We start from the raw sequence: 24,198 nt of genomic DNA, 5'->3' as shown, positions 1-24,198 counted from the left end.
TCCCCAGGGAGAGAATCAAATTTCCTTCCAGAAATATATAGAAAAAGTGTTTTTTTGTTGAGGGGGTGGGGAAGAACATTTCAACCTAAATCTCTAAAGTTAATGTCCAGCTGAAAAAAATATTGTTAATATTCACTAATATTAAAATGCTGTAAAACAATTTAAAGCAATTATGAAACCTCTCCTAGCAGACAGTGTAGTTTTTTATTGAGGAAGTTTTGTTTTGTCACTGTAACTAAAAAGTGACCAGTTTTCTTAGGTATCAGCATTCCAGCAGAATTAATCTGCGTATTATTCTTGCTGCTGCATTGTAGTGTTTTGGATAAATTGTATTTAAGACCTCTGCAAGTCTGCAACATACTTGTAAACACTCTTTGCTTCCCACTTGTCAGGGCGTGTGATTTTCTCCTTGCTGCCTTTGCCAAAAGCATGAGTGACAGACTTTCCACACTCTCAATCCAAACATGGGATTTCATATGGTGGCTTTCTGTCTATTAGCATATGGTTGAAAAGACTTGAAACTGGTTGGATGAAAGTGAAAGATTTTTCAGCTTGGAAAGAAATTGTGGTGTTACACTGAGGTCAGAGGTAGATCTGGTAGATGAGAGATGTATAAAGTTTATGTAAATAGACTGTTCTTATTAAAATACGTAGCATGAGATTCTAGAACCTAGCAATGAAACCGGTTGTAAAACAGGACTCTGGTACTTTAGACTAAGCAGCATCTAAGTACTCAAAAAATAAAACCTATGTTTAAACTCTCCATCCACAAGATGATAGAATGGTTACTGGTATGTAAAACTACACATACAGTTAGTTGCAAAGATACTAATGTTTAGAAATTAAGTATGGATAATGCTGTAGTTAAAGTGTTTTTAAAGCTCATCAATAGTTTTAGTGTCTTGGAGTGGAATGATCCCTCAAAGCATCTTCAAAATCAAGTCAGTCAAATTGCTCAAAGAATAAATTAGCATAGTACCTATTAAAAGGGGTTCAGCCATGGTGAACAGAAGTGGTGCTGCCACACCACTGACAAGTGTCAAGCAGACCAGTAGTCCCACTGCTGAGAGAAACTGAAAACAGGTAAGCAAAATTAAAAAGCCTTTTGGCTCAGTTCTCAACTCCCTCACTTCTTGTTAGTAGGGCAAGCCATCTTAGGTATAAACAACAGCTGGTGGGTATCCAGCAGTCTGACAGCATCCTAATAGCGATCATAAAAAGACAAGAATCACAAACTAAATATTTGTTAGGGGCGTTCCCATACTACAAAATATGTAAGATGCCATGCAGGTAAAAGCTCCCTGTTAGTAATCACTAACCCTTTGTCTAAGTCCACGGCCCAAAGCATAAACAAGCCTTTGAACTGCACAGAACATCATCACAGAGTGGAGTGGGCTATTCCACAAGTGCTGTCTGCCTGACTTGCAAAGGCTGGTAAGAAACTATCGGTGAGACAGGTGAGCTAATGTGTGGTTCTAAATGACCATTCAACATAGAAGACATGGCCGCAGGATGAACCACTGTTTTCTTCCATTGAGCAAACCCTGTACTACTACTACTACAACTGGTCTGGTAGCTTTCAGATTGTGCATATGCGGTCTAAACTTCTGTCTGCTTGTTTTACTGTAGTTTTTGTATGTTGGTGAACTAGGCAAAGCTGTAATGACTTCGGTAATAAAAAGTGGTATTTGTACAGCAGTACAGCGTGCAGAAGACTTCTACACAAATCTTCATCAACATCTCCATTTAAGGGTTAAGATAGCTAAATGACCATAGGTACACTGGGATGATTTACCTTTAGGGTGATGAGCCTTAAACGGTAATCGTCTGCTTGTATGACTCGGTTAACTGTGATTTCTATTCCTTCATAGGTGACCTGTTCCTCTGGCCAATATTCTGTGCATTTCTGTGTGCAATACAGAATAAATCTAGTTAAGCAGATATCAAGGAAGGTTCATTTTTACTCCTCTGAAATTGGATATAGCTCATGCATAGATGAATATGAATGAACGTTGTTTCTATAATAAGTAAAAGTTGTCACTTTCTGAACAGGGACTACATTTCAGGTGATTTTTGCTGCATTCCTAATAGCCTGATTGCATGATTAAAAATGCACAAATCAAGTAATGACTAACCAATGCTTTTAAATACACACATCCTTATTTATCTTAATGCAACTGATGTGCATTTTGAAGGTTCATTAGAAAGGTCAGTGGCCATATGCCTGTGTTTTTAGATTAATCCTTTTCTTAAGATAATAGTGATTAATATAATATACACTAGTTACCAATATTTCTGTGGTGCGTATACAGATACGGAAACACAAAATACCTCTTTTCAGTCTTTTATATTCAGAAAGCACTGACCCTTTATAAGATGATCATTCACATAGGTTTTTGTACAAAAGAACACGACTGGGGATGTTTTGGGAATTAGGTTATGTACCAAAATCCACTTTAAATGGACACTGAGAATCTTTCAAAGCTAAGGAACTGAAAGGAAGCAATAGCTGTGAGAGTTCTTAGACTACTACATTTGATTTTGCCAAAACAGTCAAAGATGCAGTCAGCACAACCTGACAATTAAAGAAGGAGAAACTATAGTGCATTTGCAAATCTGCCTTGGGCTACTGATACACTAGACATGAGGTGAGAATTTTTAAGTGTTTCTATCCTGTAAGGAGGCCTGACACAGACTCTGGTTTTTGGTATGCAGTTTCTCTTTAAACTAATCAATATGGAAAGGAAGAGACAAGCACTTCAACATGTGCTTGTTGAACTAGTTCATGGACAAGATATGACATGAACAAGGCAGGGTCTGAGAAAAAGGCTCCCTTGTGATAACGGAAGAAGCAATCTTGTTATCAGAGGAGAGTAAGAATTTGCTATTGGACAAACCTGGTTAAAGATAATGCTTGTAGGCTTCCTCTTTTACATAGCTGTACACAATCTTGAAGGAAGCAAGTTCAATCATTTTGCTCTCCCCCACCAAAAATAGTTTCACTTCAGGAGAAAGTCTAACAACAGAAAAGTATCTTGCAAAGTTACTGACTCAAAATTTTTGTGCAGTAGAACCAGTGTTGTTCCACCCGCACAGTGCATCAGTTAATAACCGACTGGGAATGTGGCCCACTGTGTCTCTGTAAAACTATTCACGCAGATCGTATTTTTCCTTCCTCTCCTCTTAAACTGCAGAATCCATTGCAAAAATTGTCAAGAGCACTAGCAGCTATCAATAGCACAGACGCGGCTCTGCTTAAAGGAGTGGCGTGAGATTGCCCGCTCGTTTCCGTGGGCTGTCTGTCGGTTCAGATCAGACGTGACTGAGGGCTGAGGTACAGAGCTGCTGGTACTCACGTTAGCCAAGTCGTTGGGCTGAGGGGGAACACAAAGCCTCTGTTACTAGCATCATTGCCAAACAAAGGTTTTGGGTTTCAATCTACATACTTCTGAGTCCTGTTACTCATATATTAATATATGTGTTATAGAAGAAAGGGAATTAATATAGGAGGCACATTTACATGAAAGGACTTACCCTGTATTTGTGGCTGAGATTCCTGACACCGTTTAATTTTTGACACAAAAGGTATCAGAAAAGACTCAGCAGCTCCGTTATGATATATAGGCTGTAGCAAGCTCCAGTTACGTAGTGCATCAGCACTGCAGTACACTGCTTCCCAACACAGATATCATGGGTGAAATAATTGGTCAGTGTGGATAAGAGGAAATTCAGATGCAAAGGTTATTTTATGTCCTTGCTTTACCATCTTGCTATGAAAACTACAGTGGAAGAACTTATCACCAGGTATGTCATTCAGGACCAATCTTTCCTCTGCATCATCATCTTTAAATCTCAGAATCCTTAAATGATTCTGGTACACTATGTTGCGACATTTTAGCATCTTATTTGCCATAAACTGGCAACTCTGATCAACGAGCAAATTATTACTTCAGTGCTGCCTCTCATATAGAGGCAGATGTGGGTTTAAAATGTTAATGCAAACAAAAACATCCAGCAACATACCGTACTTTGCATCAGCAATGCCTTGACAGTACGTGTCCAATCAGCCGGCTGTAATAACTGACCATTTTTAACTTGCAAAGCATAATTCTGTGTCTGTCTTGTTCATGTCTTTTTTCACTAAAATCCAAGGTTAAATTTGCTTCACAACTGGGGAAAGCTAAAGGCATGTGTGCATGCATAATTATGGGCACTAAGCTTCCAGCTAGTAGTTAAGCCATTATAACACCGTGTGTATAAGGGAGGTATGCCCACATTCTTGGGCTTTTAAGCATCTAAAGCCTTTTCTCCAAAGGAAACTCTCTCACCTAAATTACTAATGGGTTCTCAGGGACAAGCTTTGAAAATACTGCTGCTGCAGCTTAAGAAACATCATTTGGATCTCTCCACTACACCTTGCTGCCAGTGGTGAGGGGGGATGCAGAGCCCAACATGTGTCCAGACCACTTTCTCACATCTTACACTGCCAGTAAAGGTAAATCTAAGCTCAGCTACCTGTCTGTGAACTGAAGCCCAGGCACATGGTTCTTTCAAGTCTGCTGTACGTCAAATATTTCAGCAGGTAGGCCAGAAGTATTTTAAACTGCAAACAAAAATCACGCTAGGTGGATTAGCAGAAACACCATGCTAGTTTAATTTCTGGAAGTAGGTGGTGAATAGAAAATTTCAGCATCTTAATTTCAATATTTCAAAAGCATTTCCTAGATGCATTCAAGAAAAGGTCCTCCATATCCAAGTGAGCTGTACCTGTTGATTATTTTAAGTAGCATCTTTCATAAGTCAGGGACAGCCTCAATGAAATGTGGATATGGACACTGAATCATAATAAATGCAAGATAAAGCAGTACCAACTTTAGTAGTTATGGGTTATTATCTTTTTTGATTCCTTTAGAGAGAGCTTGAAAGAGTTTCTGCAAATCGAGCTGGGTTTGGAGAGGTTTCAGGTCAGGTGGGAGAAGAAAAACAGGAAACCCAGCAGTAGGCTAGGTCTGACGGCAAAACAAAACTTACAGTAAACTGAACTGAAAGAGAAGCCCACATCTTCTCTGAGTCTGAAGAATTTAGTGCTTGCTGCCTCTGATGGCTCAGGCCACTGAACCAACTTCTGCTTGCTGGCTTAGCATCTATGCCAAAATATCGTCTAGAGCACAGATAAAAATACAGACTATATGTAACCATTACCTCATTCATCTCTTCTATATTGGTAATCATGACAATGATGGGGGAACGCTCCTGCCACACCATTCTCCAGAAATCACTGACAGTATTAACTATCGGTCCCTGAGTAGCAATATATACCTTTTCCTCTCCTCCATAGCCCTGCCAACAAAACAACAAGAGATTAATTCTGACAGGGATGACCACCACAATCTCAAAGGTTCAGTCTTTAAAACAGAGAGCTATCATTGGTTGGAATGGTGATTCCACGGCATCAGTTCTCCCCCGCTGCACACGTGTACATGGAGCAAAGGCACAATCCGGACTCACGTAATTCCAGCAATGAGTGTCCAACAGCCGTGAGATGACTCTGGCTAGGTCAAGAGCCTTATTCGGGCTTATTATTCAGTACCTTGGTCAGGCCAGCCGACAAGCAATTTGCGCCAAGAACTGCAGAAGTGTGGTTTTGTCTGGTCTGAACCAGTTGCACTTTGAGATTTGGGTTTCAGTTAATGTAAGCAGGAGAGAAGAGCAATCAGTTCAGCTAGGATGCCTTTGAAAGTCAGTGGATGTTGCAATTCTGTTTACATTAACAGTGGCTGACAAAGGCTAGGCACACACACTGGACCACTGAGCTCTTACCCTGATGTAGTTAGCATTGATGTAAGAGCTAAGGGGGTCGTCCTGATCAGCTGAGGTAAGGCACACTCTGCTGTGAGGATCTGAAAGGTGTAAAGAGATAAGTAATAGTTTATCAGTTGCTCAGAGGAGAGAAAGAGAAACAAAAAAATTATTTTGTACAGCAAGACATTTACATACATTCATGGCCATCACAACAGATATGAGTGGCCTTGAAGAGCTCCCATGTCAAAAAGTTACCACAAAAAAAGGGGAAGAGTGGTTGGGGTAATTTGGCTGCTTCTGATAGCTTTACCCACTCTCTGAAGCCTGCTTAATTGTTCCTGTTGCAGAGTCAGTGTCCCACAGTGACTCTGGAAAAGCAGTTTTCTGCTCCAGGAAATTATTTCCTAATTTGTTAGGTCAACAGACTCATTCTGGCTTGTAAGACATCAGAATCCTGTTTGTGAAATGACAGCAAGTAGCTTTTCTCCCAAGCCATAAACACACAACCCTTGCACACAGGCAAGCCAGATGTCAGTAACTGTTTCCTTGTTTTGTCTTGCAGTGAACTAAACTCTAAGATGTGCTATTAACAAATGCAATGGTTGAAGAGAAATTAAAGAATATTAACAGTCTCTTGTACTTTGCACAAGTCTCTTCAGTAATTGACTCTTCCTCATTGAGGATGTTTATGAGGCACTATTCTTGTTTTAACAAGACGACAAATGAAAACATGACTCTGACTGAGAAGCTCACTCCAGTTTCCATGGAAGTCAATGGGAGCTGTTCCCCTGATTTTAATGCTTGCTGACACAGGCCCACGTTCAGCCACCTTCGCCAGCACTACACAGTTTGTTATCATTGACAAGAAACATCCTCCTGACAGAGGCCTTAGCAAACAGCAACAGTGTGTATCACCAGGAGAATATTAAAAACAAACCACAGATGACTTCATAAAAAAATCCAGCCTGCTTACAAACAGAACAAAAAAAAAACATGCAAAAATAGCGTGATATTGGGTAAAGCACAAAGGACTAAGCACATAATTTCTGCTGTACTACAAACTCAGCCTCAGCATGAAATGCTGTCTTCAGACAGAATGGAATTATGTTAGCTATTACGTGATAATAAAATTGCAATCTGCAAAGCAAAGATATTAACAAAGTTACTGTTTTACAGCACAGAAGTACTGAAACCAGCAAGTTTCTCTCATATAGTTCCCTCCTGCTCAACTTTGCTCATTTCTCTAGTGCTAGGGAGATGGTGAGACAAGAGATAAAAACCTGCTTTTTAATGGGGAATTCTGAGAGACTGCAACATGTCACACCATTAAAAAGGTGACACAGGTTGCCAGATGTTTATTCAAATGTCACTGGACTGGGTAGTTAAGACTCCTTGCATGAAGTTCCTTCGCCTGGATTTTATGCAGTCATCCATGGAGTCTGCTGAAGTTTGAGTAATGATTACTTGATTTTTCCCTACTAATAATAGCAGTAATACTATGTTGTCCATCTCATGGTGGGTCTTTAGGGAGAAATAAAACGTATCTGAAGAACTCTATCGACAGATGCCACAGACTTTTAAGCACGGGCGTCTTTTCCTATTCTGCAACTGCAGTAGAATTTGAGTTCCTTTTCACGAGGGACTTTTTTATCGCTGTATCTACAAATATTCAAATGTTATTCAGAATATGCTTTTACTTTAAATTATAATACTTGCCTTGTGATTTTTCTGTTAACGTAGTATTTACATTTGTTTTGGTAGTATTGTTAGTGAACAGTTTCAATCTTATTTCATATAAGAGAGCCCTCTTGACACGTTGTTGACACAAGAATAAGAACTGTTTTGCAGAAGTTCTGCATCTCTTAGAAATATATAAACAGGAATAACTCCTTCTTTAAAAAAAAAATCATAACAAGACTTTAATGTAAGAGTTTGCAGTATGAATTTCAAATTCTCAATAGAGTCATTTAAGCAAAATCAAATCCTACTCTTAATGAAAACATTTCTCCCAGGATGAAACTAGTGCAGAGGCCAGGTTCAAGACGACACCATGCCTTTAAAAAAGTGGTAGTAGTCTGTATCTTTAAGAAACCCAATGATATGTCAGTTCTTTTTTCCACAGCCTCTTTTATGGCCGTTTTGTGTTGATACTACCTCTGACATTTTAGGGAAACTCACTAAACTTAACTGAAATGTTCTGCATAACTTAAAATGATGTAAAAGCAATAAGAGCTATGCAGAAATTTTAAAAGTCTGTCTAGACATTACTCTTGAGAAAAGGATTCAAAGAGATTGATATACAACATGCTCCAAAAAGTTATTGCCATCTCTGGAATTTGGTAACAAGACGATCCTTTTCTATATATTCAAAAAGTGCATCAAAACATCTTAGAAAAACATTATCATTTTCCAGGAAATGCCATAGGACTCATCCCCAGAAGAGGACTGTCAGCAAACAAACAAATTCATAGTTATGAAATATCCAAATCAACTTCCTTATTTTGGCATTTTCCCAAAAACACTCTTCTGCTATCAAAAAGCCACCTTCTAAGCCATTTTTCTACCAACAGCAAAACTGGAGAATCTCAAAAAGAATTTACTACAAAATAAATATAAATGAGATGAATTACAGACTATTATCATGTCTCTCACTTACTATAATCAACTCTAGGATTGCAAGTAACTGGTCATTATGTTAAGTGACTGCTTACCTTTTAATGATAACTGACTTGATTGCTTCCAGCCATGCAGCTGGTAAGGGAATTTTAGTTACTTTTTAAATTCAGATTTTGGGTGTGACTCTAGCTGGGTAATCAAGCATTTGCTGTTCCCTATGATAATCAGTTGTCTGAGTCTGCTCTGCTGCAGCTTGTTCAGCAGTTCCTCTCATTATTGCTTTCTGCAGCTAGAACTTGGAGGAATGCTAGGTAGATACTCCAGGCAGCATAGGCTACTACATCTGGTCAGCTCAGAAGCGAGAAAGTCGGTGGGTGGTCAAAGCCTGAAAAGCACTGGAGTCTCCCTCATCTTGTCTCCGGTTCCCTCTCCTACTTTCTGCATGGATAGTTTACTGGGATCCTCAGCTTGGAAGCAAGGATGATCCCTCCTCTGAAGGGATTGCTGAGCTCTCCTTTATAGCCTCTTTCCTGCCGGCACAAAGCTCTTGAGATGGAGGTAGTTGGGTAAAAGTGAACAGCCAGCTCTCTTCTCTCTTGAGCAAGATCAAGCCATCCTTTGGTCACAGCCAGCAACAAAGTTGCACAGAGGTTACTAGTTGTGGAATTCATTCGGAAAAATATCCAGATCATAAGGTCTTGGAATAAACTCGCTAATCCTTCGAGGCATAGAATCATAGAATGGTTAGAGTTGGAAGGGACCTCAAAGATCATCGAGTTCCAACCCCCCTGCCATGGGCAGGGAAACCCTCCACTACACCAGGCTGCCCAAAGCCTCATCCAACCTGGCCTTGAACACCTCCAGGGATGGGGCACCTACAGCTTCTCTGGGCAATCTGTTCCACTGCCTCACCACCCTCTGAGTGAAAAATTTCTTTCTTATATCTAATCTAAATCTCCCCTCTTTCAGTTTAAATCCATTGCCCCTTGTCCTATCACTACAGGCCCTTGTAAAAAGTCCCTCTCCAGCTTTCCTGTAGGCCCCTTTTAGGTACTGGAAAGCTGCTATAAGATCATCCCGGAGCCTTCTCTTCTGCAGGCTGAACAGCCCCAACTCTCTCTGCCTGTCTTCATAGCAGAGGTGCTCCAGCCCTCGAATCATCTTCGCGGGTTGGAAAAGACCCTTAAGATCATCAAGTCCACCTGTTAACCTAGCACTGCCAAGTCCACCACTAAACCATGTCCCTAAGTGCCACATTTACATGTTTTTTAAATACCTCCAAGGATGGTGACCACCACTTCCCTGGGCAGCATGTTCCAGTGCCTGACAACCCCTTCTGTGAAGAAATTTTTCCTAATATCCAATCTAAACCTTCTCTGGCACAACTTGAGGGCATTTCGCCTTGTCCTATTACTCCTTACTCGAGAAGAGACTGACACTCCCCTCACTACAACCTTCTTTCAGGCAGCTGCAGAGAGCGATAAGGTCTCCCCTCCACCTCTTTTTCTCCAGACTAAACAACTTCAGTTCACTCAGCTGCTCATCAGACTTGTGCTCTAGACCCTTCACCAGCTTTGTTGCCCTTCTTTTGACACACTCTAGCACCTCAGTATCTTTCTTGTAGTGAGGGGCCCAAAACTGAACACGTTATTTGAGGTGCAGGCTCACCAGTGCTGAGTACAGAGGGACAATCACTCCCCTAGTACTGCTGGCCACGCTATTTCTGATACAAGCCAGGATGCCATTGGCCTTCTTGGTCACCTGAGCACACTGCCAGCTCACATTGAGTCAACTGTTGATCAACACCTCCAGATCCTTTTCCATGGTGCAGCCTTTCAGCCACTCTTCCCCAAAGGCTGTACCATTGCACGGGGTTGCTGTGACTCAAGTGCAGGACTCAGCACTTTGTTTTGTTGAATTTCTTACAGTTGGCCTTGGCCCATCAATCCAGTCTGTCCAGATCCCTCTGTAGAGCCTTTCTACCCTCCAGCAGATCAACACTCGTGCCCAACTTGGTGTCATTGCATAGTAGGGTAGAAACTAGTTATCTAGAGAGGTCAAAGAGACAACAATGGCTGCTAGCAGATATGGCTGAGATGAAGTTTGCAGCAAATAATTAACCCACTGAGTAAGCATTCTTAAAAATATATGGCCAATTGGCATCTGTTTACAATTCCAGAACAGGGTGTTCAACATGGCAGCAATTCTGATATTTTAGTTTAAACATCCAGTATGAGATATTTAAAATAGATTCAGTTCTCAAAGTACCTATTAGATACCAAATTCAAAATATATAGATCACTTTAAAATCTAGCAGTTTGGGCATCTGAAATCATTAGCCACTTTTGCAATCTTCCCTTTCCAGCACAAACTTGAGCAATTCACCTCAGTCATTGGCACACGATTGTGAAACATGACTGAATATTTTTACAGTTCTGGTCTAAGATGGAGTACAAAGTCATCAGCAGGGTTGTGCACATTGAATCATTGACTGCAGCTGCTGGAGATGTAAATCCAGATTCAAAAAATCTCTTCTGGAATCATTTCCAATCCAGGTTCATTGACTAAAATGCTAGGTATAGCTGAGGACATTTTTGACTTCTCTGCACTTGTCTTTGCTAACCTGAGAGTGAACCTTTGGACTTTGCAAAAAGAGCTACTATGGCTAGTGGTGACATCTTCCAACAATGATTTAGAGAAAAAAAGAGGCATGACATATAGTTGTATCACTTTTCAAAGTAACTTTCAGTATGACACAGGCAAAACCGACAACGTTTGTAAAAATTTGTACAAAAATTTTTCTCAAAACTCCTGCTCCTGGCTACAAATAAAAATAGTGTAATAGAAAAGAGAAAGACTTTGATTTTCTGTATCATGTTAATGCCATAAGGCCAGCTCCTGGTACTCTCAGTTTGCATGATTCTGAGAAAAACATTAGTTGGGAAAACAAGATTGCTAGAATTTAGTCCTTCTGAAGAGTTTTTAGTTAAACCACTAAGTAACATCTGAATAAACACATCGAGTTCTTGGGTAGAATTTTTAAGCAGCACCAAATGATGCAATTCTAATGACTTAAAAACCCAAGTGCTGCTGCTGTTTAGTGAATCTTAGGTTCTTCATGCTCCGTACCTCTTTTGAAATTTGATTTATGCTTTGAACCCATGTTGTTGCTTCATAAATATGGCCTTTGGACAACCCATGGTAGTGACAGCATACTTGATGCATTCTGGAAAGGAAAGAGCAAAGCCCTTCCGCTCGTGGAATAAACCACCCTGCCTCAGTGACTTAAAAAGCAAGAAACTTACTTGGGAGAATGGTTTTGTAGCGATTCTTACGCACTAAGCCTGGAATATCGTATTCCTTTGGATCCACAAAGTTCATTGGAATTTCCTGTGTAAAAAAAAAAACAAACCCAACACAAAAGACAGTAGGTAGTATTGTAAGATTCACAAGAGGAATAAAAACTCCAAGCCCATTATGTCCTGCCTGTGAGGAACGCAAAATGATGAAGTCAACCGAGACATATGGTACAGTATTTCTAGCAATTTCCCACCAAAATATGATTGATGTTTCCTTTCACTGTTACTTGCTTTATTTCCTGAAATCCTTAATATGATAAAGTTCCTAGTGACTAATTCATTGAGTAACACACGCGATGGCATTATGTTAGCTCCTGGTATTATTAGAACTCAATGGCAAGTGTAGGCACAGAACTAAGCAAAAGGTGGTACGTAAGTTACTCTGCTCCAAAAGCAATGGATCTCAGACACCATCCTTTCTGACTCACACTCCCTCCTTCCTCTCTGAGGGTGGAAGGAAATAATTTGCTAGTGACTCTCACCAGCAACAAATTATGACACACATCATGACAGGGTAGCGCACTGACCTGACTCTATAGAGCTGGAGGAGTGCCACTATTTTTGCTTACCACACTTTAAAGCTCCATGGGCAAAGACAGCAAACAGGTGCTCAGGGATTACTTGTTCTCTACACTACTGACCCAAAGAACACACAAAGACAGAGGAGATTCTTTTTCTCTACTACTCATCTCCTGTAAGCAAGTGGCCAATGCCAGGCAGGAACAAAAAGGAACCTTCCACCAACTGGAGTCAGTAGGCATGTAATGAGCCAGCCTGTGTCAACCAGGCTCAGCAGAGAAAGGGCTCATGGGAGCTTGGGAGCAGAGATGGTCATCCCAGCTGCAGCACATTGGATTTGAGAGGCTGGTACTGGACATACTGGTAAGGGGAGTCAGGGTTTAATGATAAAAGTCAGGCAATTAATGATAAAAATGTTTTGTTGAAGTAGTTTGCTACCAATTTGGGGAACTGTAGGGGAAGGAAACCTGTGCATTTACCTCAATTGCTACTTGGTATTTAGTCACCAAAACCTCTCTTTGAGTCAAGGTCCATGGTCTGTCTTTGGGACTTAGTCATTAACTGCTCAGGCAAATTCTTGGTGAAATCAACAGGACTTCCACCTGAGTACAAAACTCCAAATCTTCTGAGAATTTCAGGACTTAGCCCTGCAAGTAACATCTCCTTTGACTTTTCTTCCAAAATGAAACACAGCTGCTTGCCTCATCGTGGATCTGGACTTGGAAAGCCAAGTAGGTTAGACAGACTGATAATATACGATGCAGAGCTAGCTAGTGATAACTGTTTCATAAAAAAAATCCAACAACTAGTTTACAGTTATTAATTACAGAAATGACACTTTGATTACACATCATTTTTATCTATACTTTTTCAGTTTTCGTTAAAAGAATGAAAATGACTTGAGATAGTTCGGCTGTTGAATGATTCTTCTGAACACCAGCAAAACTAATTCAAAATCTCTCAGAGAAATGAAGCATATTTTTTCCTACTTCTAACATTATTTCTTTGCTTGAAAGCTACAGTGTCTCTCAGAGACTGATGAAACTGTATGTGGACTTGTTCAGCAATCAATTCAGACACTCACTAACCAAACATTTCCTTCCTAGAACAGCAACAGAGGCTTTACTTTAAAAGAATCAGGGCTTGCCTACGCAAAAACTGTTTTTCTTCAACTTGTGCAGCACTAAGTAAATTAAGGACCACAGATATCTGTCTGTTTTAAAACAGAAGTCCAGACTATTTCATCTCCCCCTGTACTTGTAAAGCAAAAAAAAAAAAACAAACCCTGAAACTGCACAGGGAGGGACAACAGCAAGTGATACTCAAAGTGTTACTCTTGCCCTTTCAGACCCTTGCAGGTCATAAAAAGGACAGGCTGAAAGGGCTGTTATGTTGCAAAACATCATCTTCGGCCTACTCTGCTGAGATTCCGTGCTTAAGAGCATATTTGACTTGGCAGCATTCACTTCAGCAGCTCTTGATCATCGAAACACCCCAGCATGCAAAGACTGTGCCCTGGTTATCTCCCATCTTGTGCAGGAATTTACAACCCTGCCCAGTAGACATAATACTCATATACACTGCAGCATTTTGCAAAGTATAATAAACATGACAATGCCCATCACACGGACACTCAAGCAGTTAAGGAAGAGGCTCATAGAATGCAAAGATCTAAAAAGCCAGTGTACTCACAACACCGACATGTATCTGGCCTTTATCCTAAGCTATTTAGAATTCCAATTTCAACCGCTTGCTTCATCTGTGTATGTATATTTTTTCCCAAAACGAGGTGAAGAATTCTTTCTCCCAAAGCAACAGCGAATACAGCAAGACAAGGAAACTTACTTCAGAATCCTAAAAGCAACTGACAGAGCAGCTTACAACTAGTAAATCATTTTTGTGCAGAAAAAACCTCAATAAGATAAACTTTCTATGGCTCCTGCTGAGTAAAATAGCCATACTGTGCTTCAGTTATCTGGAGAACATTCAGGCTTGGAAAGTAGCTCCATGCCAAGCATTCAACAGCAAAGAACATGCACTTGGACTAATTTAATCTCCAGGGCAATTCCAAACACAGTTCAAGAAGTTATGCCTGTAGCAAACTTGGCTTTACTTCTGTACCCTAGTGCAAACGTTTGATTTTTTCTTTAAAAGTAGCATGCTAACAGAAAAAAGAGACTTGTGAAAACAAAGCGGGTTTTTGTGTTGCCAGAAACAATTCTCTAGTTTTTAAGTGACAATATCACTGAAAGCTCTCAGACATTGTCATTTCAGGGGATGACTAATTTCGGAATTGCATAAAATGCTTCGCTGATGGAAGTGGAGTTTGTACGTACTAATTTTAGACTTGCAGAAAATAATAACGAGATTCATGGTAAAGAGACAACATCCCATTTTTCTGATGCTCCTAGAAGAAGGACGTCAGATACTCACAAAGAACTCTGCCTGGAGTATGAAAGGATCCAGTGCTTTCTTGTGCAGTTCCTCTTCAGTAAGGATATTTGATGCTGTCTGGAGGTATTCTCGGGCTGACTGTTCCCGTGGTGACATGACATAGCCAAAACCTTGCTCAGAACAGCCTGGGGTACACATATCCAGTGTGAGTGAAACATTTGAACCTCTCCTGCAAAACAGAGCGATCAAAGTTTGCTTACAACAGAACAGACTGACCCATCATTGTCAGCAATGGACACAGTCCCAATGACAAATAAACAACAACTTTAGAAAAGCACCTAGCTGGTTCTACTGTGTACATTTTAGTCACTAACTGAAAAATGGGTGATGCTTCTTGCATAGAGAAGACCCGATGATGATTTTGTACTGGAATATGAAGGCCAACACTTTCAAAGTGGTGTCTGTAGTGAGGTAACTGTATACTTTGTCACCTAAATAGAAGCAACTTGCTTGTCAAAGGTGCTGAGCAGACAACAGCAGGAAAGTTTTCATACTTTTGTAAATTGCACAGTATTTTTGGATGCCTAAATACGGACTGGCATTTTAGAAACTACAGGCGAAAATCTTGGTCTTCATTTTCATCAGGCCAGATCCTAATGAATAACCATTTATTAGCAGCACAGGCAACGTCAGTGGGGTAAGGTCTTGGGATAAACGTTACCAGTTCAACATTAATGAAGTCATGAGAAGCCAACTATTATAGCAGATATTCTCCTATCTGAAAAATTTTCTTTCTACACAGTACATCATGAGAAGGATAAAACGAAGGTCCCAACATTTTAACGGTTACATTAAAAACAGAGATGCTGTTGACTGGAGAATTTTTAGTGGCTTTAACATCAGCCACACAACAAAATGACAAAGTCAAAATGCCTGCATTGTTTACTGAGTGTAGTTTTAAAGCATTTCTGAGCTTCTGTCAATCTTGTATATCACAGACTAAGATTCAAATGCCATCAGTGAATCTATATTTAAATATCTTTAACATAACAATAAAATCACACAATATGATGATTACTAGGTGTAATGTTCTATACATCCACACAGTAAACCTATTTTTGATGACTCTCAACTGGCAAAATCTAGTTAGGAGGTGTTTGCAGGAGCTATTGAAAAATCATGTAGACATGCAGGCACGACGAGCTCACAGAGAAGACAGTAGAAGTTGTTACTTTGATCACAGCCCTTTTCTGGATTCAGGAGTTTTTTTCCAAAAGAATGTGCAGCTGGTCTCCTGCTATGATTCACAGTCATGGGGAAATGATTTTGTATGAAACGTAATCACTAGTAGTAGACACTGAATCTTCAGTGACACCTTTCAAAAGATGTTGACCCTACCCTCCTGTGTGCTGTTAAATAGCTACTACACTCCTCCCCAGAAACAGCTGCATTTGATAATGAATGCTTTTGGTTCTTTTAAGGTAGAAGAGGCTACATACATAAAGATATTAATAGTTCTTCAGCATGAGGAAATGCGATTGTTTCTTCTTAAGAGTAACATTCAGTATCACTTGAATTTAGCTAGTGACTACCCTTCTAATGGCGTAGGTGGTTAAAGAATGAGAGGGAAGTGAGGTGGAGAAGCAGAATGGATGCAAAAGAGGGATAGGTAGATAACTCGATACAACACCAAACAAAGGAAGAGCGACCAATGCTTGATGTAAATGAAATCTGTCAGAGCACTTCTCAAACCTGAAACGATGTCTGGCTTCTCAAGTACTAGTGTTTGTTGAAAACAAGTTTATTTTACATCTTTTCTTTTTCCCATCTCTACTTCTTTGACAGTTTTTTAATTGTAATTCATTACTTGAACCAATTGATATTCCCCAATTGATTTTCATCAACTCTCTTGAAACAGCGAGTATCTTTCCTGCAGGCTAGTGGTCACCTGAGAAGAAATGTCAGCATCTTTAAAATGAGAGAGATGGAATGAAATCAGGGATAGTGAAAAGCACAAATGACTGATGCATTTCAAGTCCAATCTTGCCTATAATGAAAAACATCATCAAAACTCACTGACAGCAGCAGGTTCAGGGACAAACCTCAGAGGTTACTGCAATCTCATATTTAAAGTAGAATATAACAATAAAAGGTTGGACATTTTAGGAAAAATGTTGTAACCAAGAATAACGTGAGAAAAACATTCTAAGCTCAGAGAGTGCAAATTAAAAGCCTCTTCTGTAACATTCCCTTTTATTGTGACATGTGGCACTCTGGAAACTCACCATCATACTTTTGAAAAAAATCTGAGTTCTGTCCTTTGTTTTCAGTTTTAGATATGAGAATTAACTACAGTTAGCACTCCAATTCAGCTTTAAAACCTAGAAATAAAGAAAGGTGATACTTTGCTATGTTGGGCCCTTCAGTGACCTCATTCATAACATCATCACCTTTACAGAATTTCTTCACAGGATTTCTATCATCAAGATCTTTGTCATATTTCTCCAGGACAACTGTAAGAAAACAAAAGAGAAGATCTTCCTTTTATCTTAAAACTGCCTTTTCCTAGCTGCGCATCTCTCTGAGAAGCTCCATTGCCCTGATGGTTCAAGGAGTGAACACCAGCTCACTCCAAAGTTTCATTACTGAATGAATTTAAAAGGAATTAATTTACTTTTGGACTAAACCATTTATATGAGAACTACCATAGATTACCACTTGCCCTATGGTTTGCTTTTGGAGGAAGGACTAATCCTCCAGCACGAGTGAGAGAAAAAAATTGACAAGATCTACCTCTTTCAGAGGTAAAAGCTTTCACCTCCCTATAGTGGATTTCATGATATGCAGTTGCCATCTTGGGGAATGGCAAGAGACTGATCAAACACAAACGGATATTTCAAAGGAAAAAAAGGACGCGTTTGAATAACACTTGTTGACAGCCATCTAAGAAACTGTTAAGCTTTTTGGCTAGTATGTTTATATTTATGACTGGACTGAAAACAAGACAAGAAATAAAGCAGGTGCTTGGCTTTAAAACTGCATTTTAAAGTGACATTCATGAAGGCAATAAAGCTTCCTACCAGGCACAGAACTCCTAAATCCACAAAATCTGGGAGCAGACTTTCCTCTATTAATCATGTCTACCCTACCTTTCTTGCAAGCCAACGGATTTAACCGTTAGAGTAGCTGGATCTGTCTCCGCTTTAATGTCCATTACGCAGTCAAAGACCGGAGTCTCCGGTACAGGATCCAAATCTAGGAAGTCATCCTCATTTTTATCCTCTGTCCACTCTGAGTACGTGAATGAAGGCTGCCGGCTCACAGATTGGCGTCTGTCCTCTTGTAGTGGAAAGGGGAGGTCTGGACGGGCTCTGAGTAGATGCCAAAACTGGAGGAAACAAACATTTAAAAAAATCTTTCTGCTTGTTGCCAGCCCTTCCATACAGCCTAGAGGACGTATCTTTAGGGCAGCATCCCAGCTTACTGTAATGTATTAGAATTGGAGAGTATTGAAGAGGACGGGAATGTTCCATGCAGGAGTAGCTTTGTGGTGCATGTTACAAGGATTCACATCTACCCATTCAAACCTGCTTTCAGCCACAGAGGTTTCCACAGAGCTGGCCAGGCTTAACTCAGGGATACAGTGGAAGCGGAATGTGCTTGTGACCATCATATGCAAGCCAACGTGATATCACTGTCCTTTTGTTCAGTTTCTTACTCTTCCTAGGCTTGTTTACAAAATAAAAATCTACTACACTGTTCTGCAAATCATACCTCTCCTGACTTACAGGTTTTCCATCTAAAATTTATATATAGCTGAGTTAAGACAAGTAAACATAGTTTTCTAAACTGCACATCTGTGATAATCTGGCACTGTACCCTGAATTCATGTATAAACCAATCATTATATAAAGAGGTCTTGATTTTGATACACCTGGTTTTGAGGCCTAGAATGCCCGTATCGGTTTCTGGCCAGTGACAAAGTCTATTTTGTAATCTAATTATCTGATTTAAACACTGTATAGAAATTAAATAATAAATCTTGTGAAGTTCTAGGACATAAACGTATATTAAAGTTTATAATATAAACTAATGAAGGGTTTGACATGGCATAAATCTAAAAAATAACTGTATCATATTGGTTTGCATGGATGCTGTGGCAGACTAGATGATTTGGAGATTGTGTCAGTAGACTGTTTAATTCTACACACCGGCCTCAGTTAAAAATTTCAAGTCCATTTCTGAATTTCAGGATCTTAGGCCGAGTTCACCTCTCTAGCATTGAACTAGGAGCAGTATCACTCAAGCTAAATGTCATACAAACTATACTGTACTGCCATGCATCCTTTTGAGACTAAGAAGAACAAGTGGCACTTTCCAAAGTAAAGCCTCTTCGGTTCTTTTCTTACATGGCTTTTAAATGGGCAGTTGAATTTAGAAAATATGCCATTAAAAAAGGTCAAATTTACAAAATGTGCCATTAAAAAAGGTCAAATTTCTCTTCCTAGGCTACTAAAGCACATTAGCTTGTATAGGATTTTAAACAACAATTTTCTAGTGCCTCTGTCTTCATGTACTCTCATTTCTCTGAGAAAGAATGAAAGGAAGTGAAGTAAGTTTTAATTTCTATCCACAGTCAGCTTTAGCAAATGTTAGACTCTCACAAAGCCGCAGCATTCATTTGACAGTTACTTCACACTAAAGGTTTTTTTTGTTTCAGTTAATCAGAGTACATAGTAGTTACAAAAGCAAACATAAGAATGTAATTACTGAACTTTTATTTTACACAAAGTTGGGGCCAAATCTGAACCAAGTCTGTCCTACATGCTGGGCCTGTTGGATGATAAGCAAGAAGCTTGAAGATCTGATCTATTTTCATTCCCCAAGATGACTTCTGGAGCTTGGCAGTCCCACAGTACTAACCATGCTTCTCTCACATACTGCAAGCTGAGCAGTTCACAGGGTAAAGTATCTGCTCAACAACTTTGTACTGCTGGAGAGTGCTGCTGTTACTAAAATCAACACTTGTGCTGAGGGCCAAGTTGAAGATCTAGGTACTGATTATGTATCACAGAGTCTAGAGCTGGGATGGTGACACAGGATTGATTTTACTGGTGATTTAACACACTGTAAATCCAAAGGAATAAAAAGTTCAGCCTAGAAACAAAACAGCTTTTCTTTAGATTGAAAGAAGCATGTGGTAGGTAAGGAGCTGCCCAAGACACTGGAAGAAATTAAGTTATACTTAAAAGGGGTGGGGTTAAACTAAGTAATGGAAAAACACTCAGCTATGAAAATCTGTCCAGGAGGACCAGGCAGCTCTACGCTGGTTCTCTGCAGTTGCCATTATATAAGGCAGAAAACAGACAGGATCACTAACATAAGCCTCAAGCACTCTATCCAGCCTTTTATTTCCACTGTGATTGCTAACCTCCCAACACATTCTGGTACTGGGTATTTTCAGAGAAGTGCCTCAAACCTTAGTTGAGGTCTGTTCTCCAGAAAAATTTGCTCTACACGTATTTGAGTCACAAATTTCCCAATACAGGAATGAGCTGGACTTTAGCAAGTGAACAGACCACAAAGGGCCTCTCTTCTCCTGGTATCGCTTCTGAGAATCTGCTTGACCACCATTTCTCAGCCTCATTAGGTGGCCCAACAGTTATTGCTCTACATTAAAGCAACAAAGTACCTGTATAAAAAGGAACATTTTGTTTCTTCCACAGGGAACTACTAAAGCATTGCTGTTAGTTACCACAGCTGCTGAATAAAAAAATGCATAAGCTGCTTTTCACTGGTATGACATCCAGTACATACATCAGTGTGGGACTGATCAGGTCTATCTATAAAGACAGAAGGGTGCATTTGGGAAATAAAGATTTCATCATAAAGGCACTCCTTAATGTAAAAGACCGCTTCAAGGTTCCTTCTAAGCAGCACATTGCTTAAAACCCATGGGGAAAAAATAAAAGAAGAGAGATATCACTCAGCTGAGAAAGTGGGAAAACAGAGAAAACTGTTGTCATGCAACTATCTGTTGTCCAACAGGCTGGGATTCTAGAAACCCTTTAGCTCCATCACGACATCATTTTCAATGTTCTGCTAATGACTATTTTACACCTTATTCCCTAAATACTGATAGAAGCAGATGTTTTCAAATTGCAAAGCAGCATGACCTGAGCTGCATCAAAAGAAATGTGACCAGCAGGTCGAGAGAGGTGATTCTGCCATTCTACTCTGCTCTTGTGAGACACCCACTGTGTCCAGTTCTGGAGTCCAACAGTACAAGAGACATGGACCTATTGGAGTGGTTCCAGAGGAGAGCCACAAACACGATCAAAGGGCTGCAACACCTCCTATGAAGAAAGACTGAGAGAGTTGGGGTTGTTCAGGCTGACGAACAGAAAGCTCCAAGACCACCTTGTTGCAGCCTTTCAATACTTAAAGGGCACTTATAAGAAAGATGGGGTCAGACTTTTTAGTAGGGCCTGTAGTGATAGGACAGAGGACAATGCTTTTAAACTGAGAGTAGATTCAGACTAGGTATAAGGAAGAAATGTCTTACTATGAGGGTGGTGGAACACTGGAAAAGGTTGCCCAGAGAGGTGGTAGATGCCCCATGCCTGGAAATGTTCAAGGTCAGGCTGGACGGGGCTCCAAGCAACCAGATCTAGTTGAAGATGTCCCTGATGATTGCAGCGGAGTTGGACTAGATGACCTTTAAGGGTCCCTTCCAAACCAAACCATTCTATGTCAGATAGTAAGGTATCAGGTAGGTAGGAAGGGAACAAAGCTCATATGCTCTCTCTAAACAGATTCTCCTTCCTCATGCCACTGTTAGAGAGAACATACTGGGCAGGCTGGGACATTGGTCTGACCTCACAGGATATTTCTTATGTTCTGGTTCTCTGTGACTTGTCCAGAGGACAGGCTGTCACACTGAGACATTTGTGCCTCCACTCTAGCTAGGAGACTGTTAGCACAGACCACAGGAATACAAAACAGAGCAAGCTTGACTACGTGGAAACTGTTATAAAACTGTTCTCTGCACAAAAGTTTTAACCAGCCCTTACAAATGGGACAAGTCCACTCTCATCTACATTGGTGTAAGCGTTCACTTGCAAGGAGGTACTACATATGCAAAGCAGTTCAAAGGTTCAAACGGAGATCAGAATTTTTGGGCACAGAGAGCTTTCATTTGAATTTAATTGCTGTGCTAAGAATGGGTCAGCAATAAAATGTTTCCATCCAGCAACAAATAGGTTGGATATGCAGAGAAATCACACTCACACTACTTTGATTTCCAGCTCAGAATGTTTTGCTGCAAAATTACCTGGAATTCACATAGTTCATCACAATTCTCAGATGCCTCATTTTTGTGCTTTAATATTTGAAATAACAAAATCACCAGAAGTTTATTTTTTGAGGACAAAATTCATCTGAATATGGAACAGCAGCATCAAAAAAGCAGAAAATTACATTAAGCCCAGCTAATTTCCTTGCCTGTATCAATGATCACAATAATGGAGGCATTAACACTAATGACTTTGCCTTGTGAATGGTTTTAAAACGCACATTCGCTCAACACATTACACAGAAGGTTTTGCCACTGTGCTGCTTCTGAGTGAACTTCACCATTTGGAGAGGGACTTTTTACAAGGGTATATAGTGATAAGACAAGGGGCAATGGATTTAAACCGAAAGAGGGGAGATTTCGATTAGATATAAGGAAGAAATTTTTCACTCTGAGAGTGGTGAGGCACTGAAACAGGTTGCCCAGAGAAGTTGTAGATGCCCCATCCCTGAAAGTGTTCAACACTGAGTGAGCAACCTGATGTAGCGGAAGGTGTTCCTGCCCATGGCAGGTGGGTTGGAACTAGATGATCTTTGAGGTCCCTTCCAACCCTAACGATTCTATGATTCTATGATATGTAATATGACGAACTTTCTACCAGGGAATGTGGCCAGGAAATCAAAGGAGGTATTATTCCCCTATCTTTGGCATTGATGCAGCTTGAGTACTGTGTCCAGTTTTACACCCTCCATTTTAAGACAGATAAGGAAAAACTGGAGTGGGCTCATTGGAGGGCTACAAAGGAGGTCAGAGGTGTGGAGCACAAGACCTTTGAAAAAGGTGAAGGGAATTGGGCTTGTTCAGCCTGGCAAAGAGGAGGCTGGGGTGATATAACAGCAGCCTGCAACTACCGGAAGAGTGGCTCCAGAGATGATGCAGCCAGACTCTTCTTGGTAGCGGCAGCTGATACCACTACAGACAACGACCAAAAGCTGCAGAAATTCAGCTCAGACATTCGGCTTTGGGAAATTCAGATTAGACATTAGGAAAAAATTCTTCCCCAAGAGCGCCATACAGTCGTGGCACAGGTACCCAGAGAGATGATACATCTCTTTCCCTGGAGGTTTTCAAAACCTGTGTAGAAAAATGCATGGCTGACCTGATCAACAGCCCTGCTTCAAGCAAGATGTTAGAATAGCAATCTCCAGAGGTCCCTTCCCACCAACAGTCCCATGATTCTACGATGTACTTCATTATACCGTGCGTCACTCAAACAGCACGTATATAGTACAGCTTCAGCTTCCAGAGCTGAAGGTACACTGCTGTAAGGACAGGAGATGATGTTCCACTTGCATTTTCAGTAACTGCATTCTCACTCTAACAGAACAGTACAGAGGGGGATGAAAAGCCATATTCAATTAGACCTCCCTAAAAAGAAAGAATTCTCTCTAGCTTTCCCATCTAGCACACACCTTTGTGCAGTTACACAATCAATGGAGAAACACAATACACTCCTGCTTCCAAACTGCTGACAGCTAACTAGATTAATTGTAGTCATGCTACTAATCTTGTTCTGCAGCTGGGGCCTTGGCCTACATCTACAAGGGCATCACATTCACAAGTGTGCTGGTGCTCTGGAACAGCTCCTTCTGCCACTTAAGTCAATGGATGCTCTGCAGGCAATTCAGAAGGCAGCAGTATTAGATGGTCCTGTTACTGGACCACATCTATTTAAGTGAACATAGTTTGCATGTCTGTGGATGTAAAGAATAAAAACCATCAGTGTGATCCCCAATTCATCACGAAATTGAGTAAGGATAAATGGAGTTGTGATTCCTCTGCATAAAGTGAGCAGATAATTATATAGCAATAGCCCCAAAAATGCTGTTTTACAATCAACTTGAGTATAACATCAACAACTTTGGCTAAATGAGGCATCTTACAAAAACTCACTGAAAAAGGTCATGAATATAGTTTGCACAGTATCATAACTTACCAGAGATCCTACAAATAACAGTCCTAGAGAAGCTAAAGACAGCAGGATGTATGATACCACAATGCTCCCGATTCTAGTCAGGTCCTGTCAAACAACAGAATTAACAATGATTCATGAAGTATTTAGGGGCACAGTATAGTGTCTACATGCATGTTCTTGGCAAACTGTGTGTTCGTTCTTGGATTTCCCATGTAGATTTAGTCATACCATACTCTTGC

General features: G+C 40.3%; 1 protein-coding gene across 1 annotated transcript in view; it reads right to left on the bottom strand.

The window, feature by feature from the left end:
* PTPN5 (protein tyrosine phosphatase non-receptor type 5) overlaps nucleotides 1-24,198 on the bottom strand; it is an 89,664-nt gene that overhangs the window by 11,767 nt on the left and 53,699 nt on the right. Inside the window, exons 5-11 of the mRNA XM_086613238.1 lie at nucleotides 23,981-24,064; nucleotides 17,840-18,078; nucleotides 14,730-14,919; nucleotides 11,724-11,808; nucleotides 5,821-5,900; nucleotides 5,203-5,340; nucleotides 1,796-1,906 (exon numbers count right to left, since the gene is read on the bottom strand). Of these exons, the coding sequence (XP_086469364.1) occupies nucleotides 1,796-1,906; nucleotides 5,203-5,340; nucleotides 5,821-5,900; nucleotides 11,724-11,808; nucleotides 14,730-14,919; nucleotides 17,840-18,078; nucleotides 23,981-24,064 (927 nt within the window). The remainder of the gene's footprint in view (nucleotides 1-1,795; nucleotides 1,907-5,202; nucleotides 5,341-5,820; nucleotides 5,901-11,723; nucleotides 11,809-14,729; nucleotides 14,920-17,839; nucleotides 18,079-23,980; nucleotides 24,065-24,198) is intronic.

Source organism: Tauraco erythrolophus, chromosome 6 (genome assembly GCF_009769465.1).
Source record: "Tauraco erythrolophus isolate bTauEry1 chromosome 6, bTauEry1.pri, whole genome shotgun sequence".
Classification (NCBI taxonomy): Eukaryota; Metazoa; Chordata; class Aves; order Musophagiformes; family Musophagidae; genus Tauraco; species Tauraco erythrolophus.
Note: the sequence above shows the minus strand (reverse complement) of the source record. Positions and strands in the feature narration are given on the sequence as shown.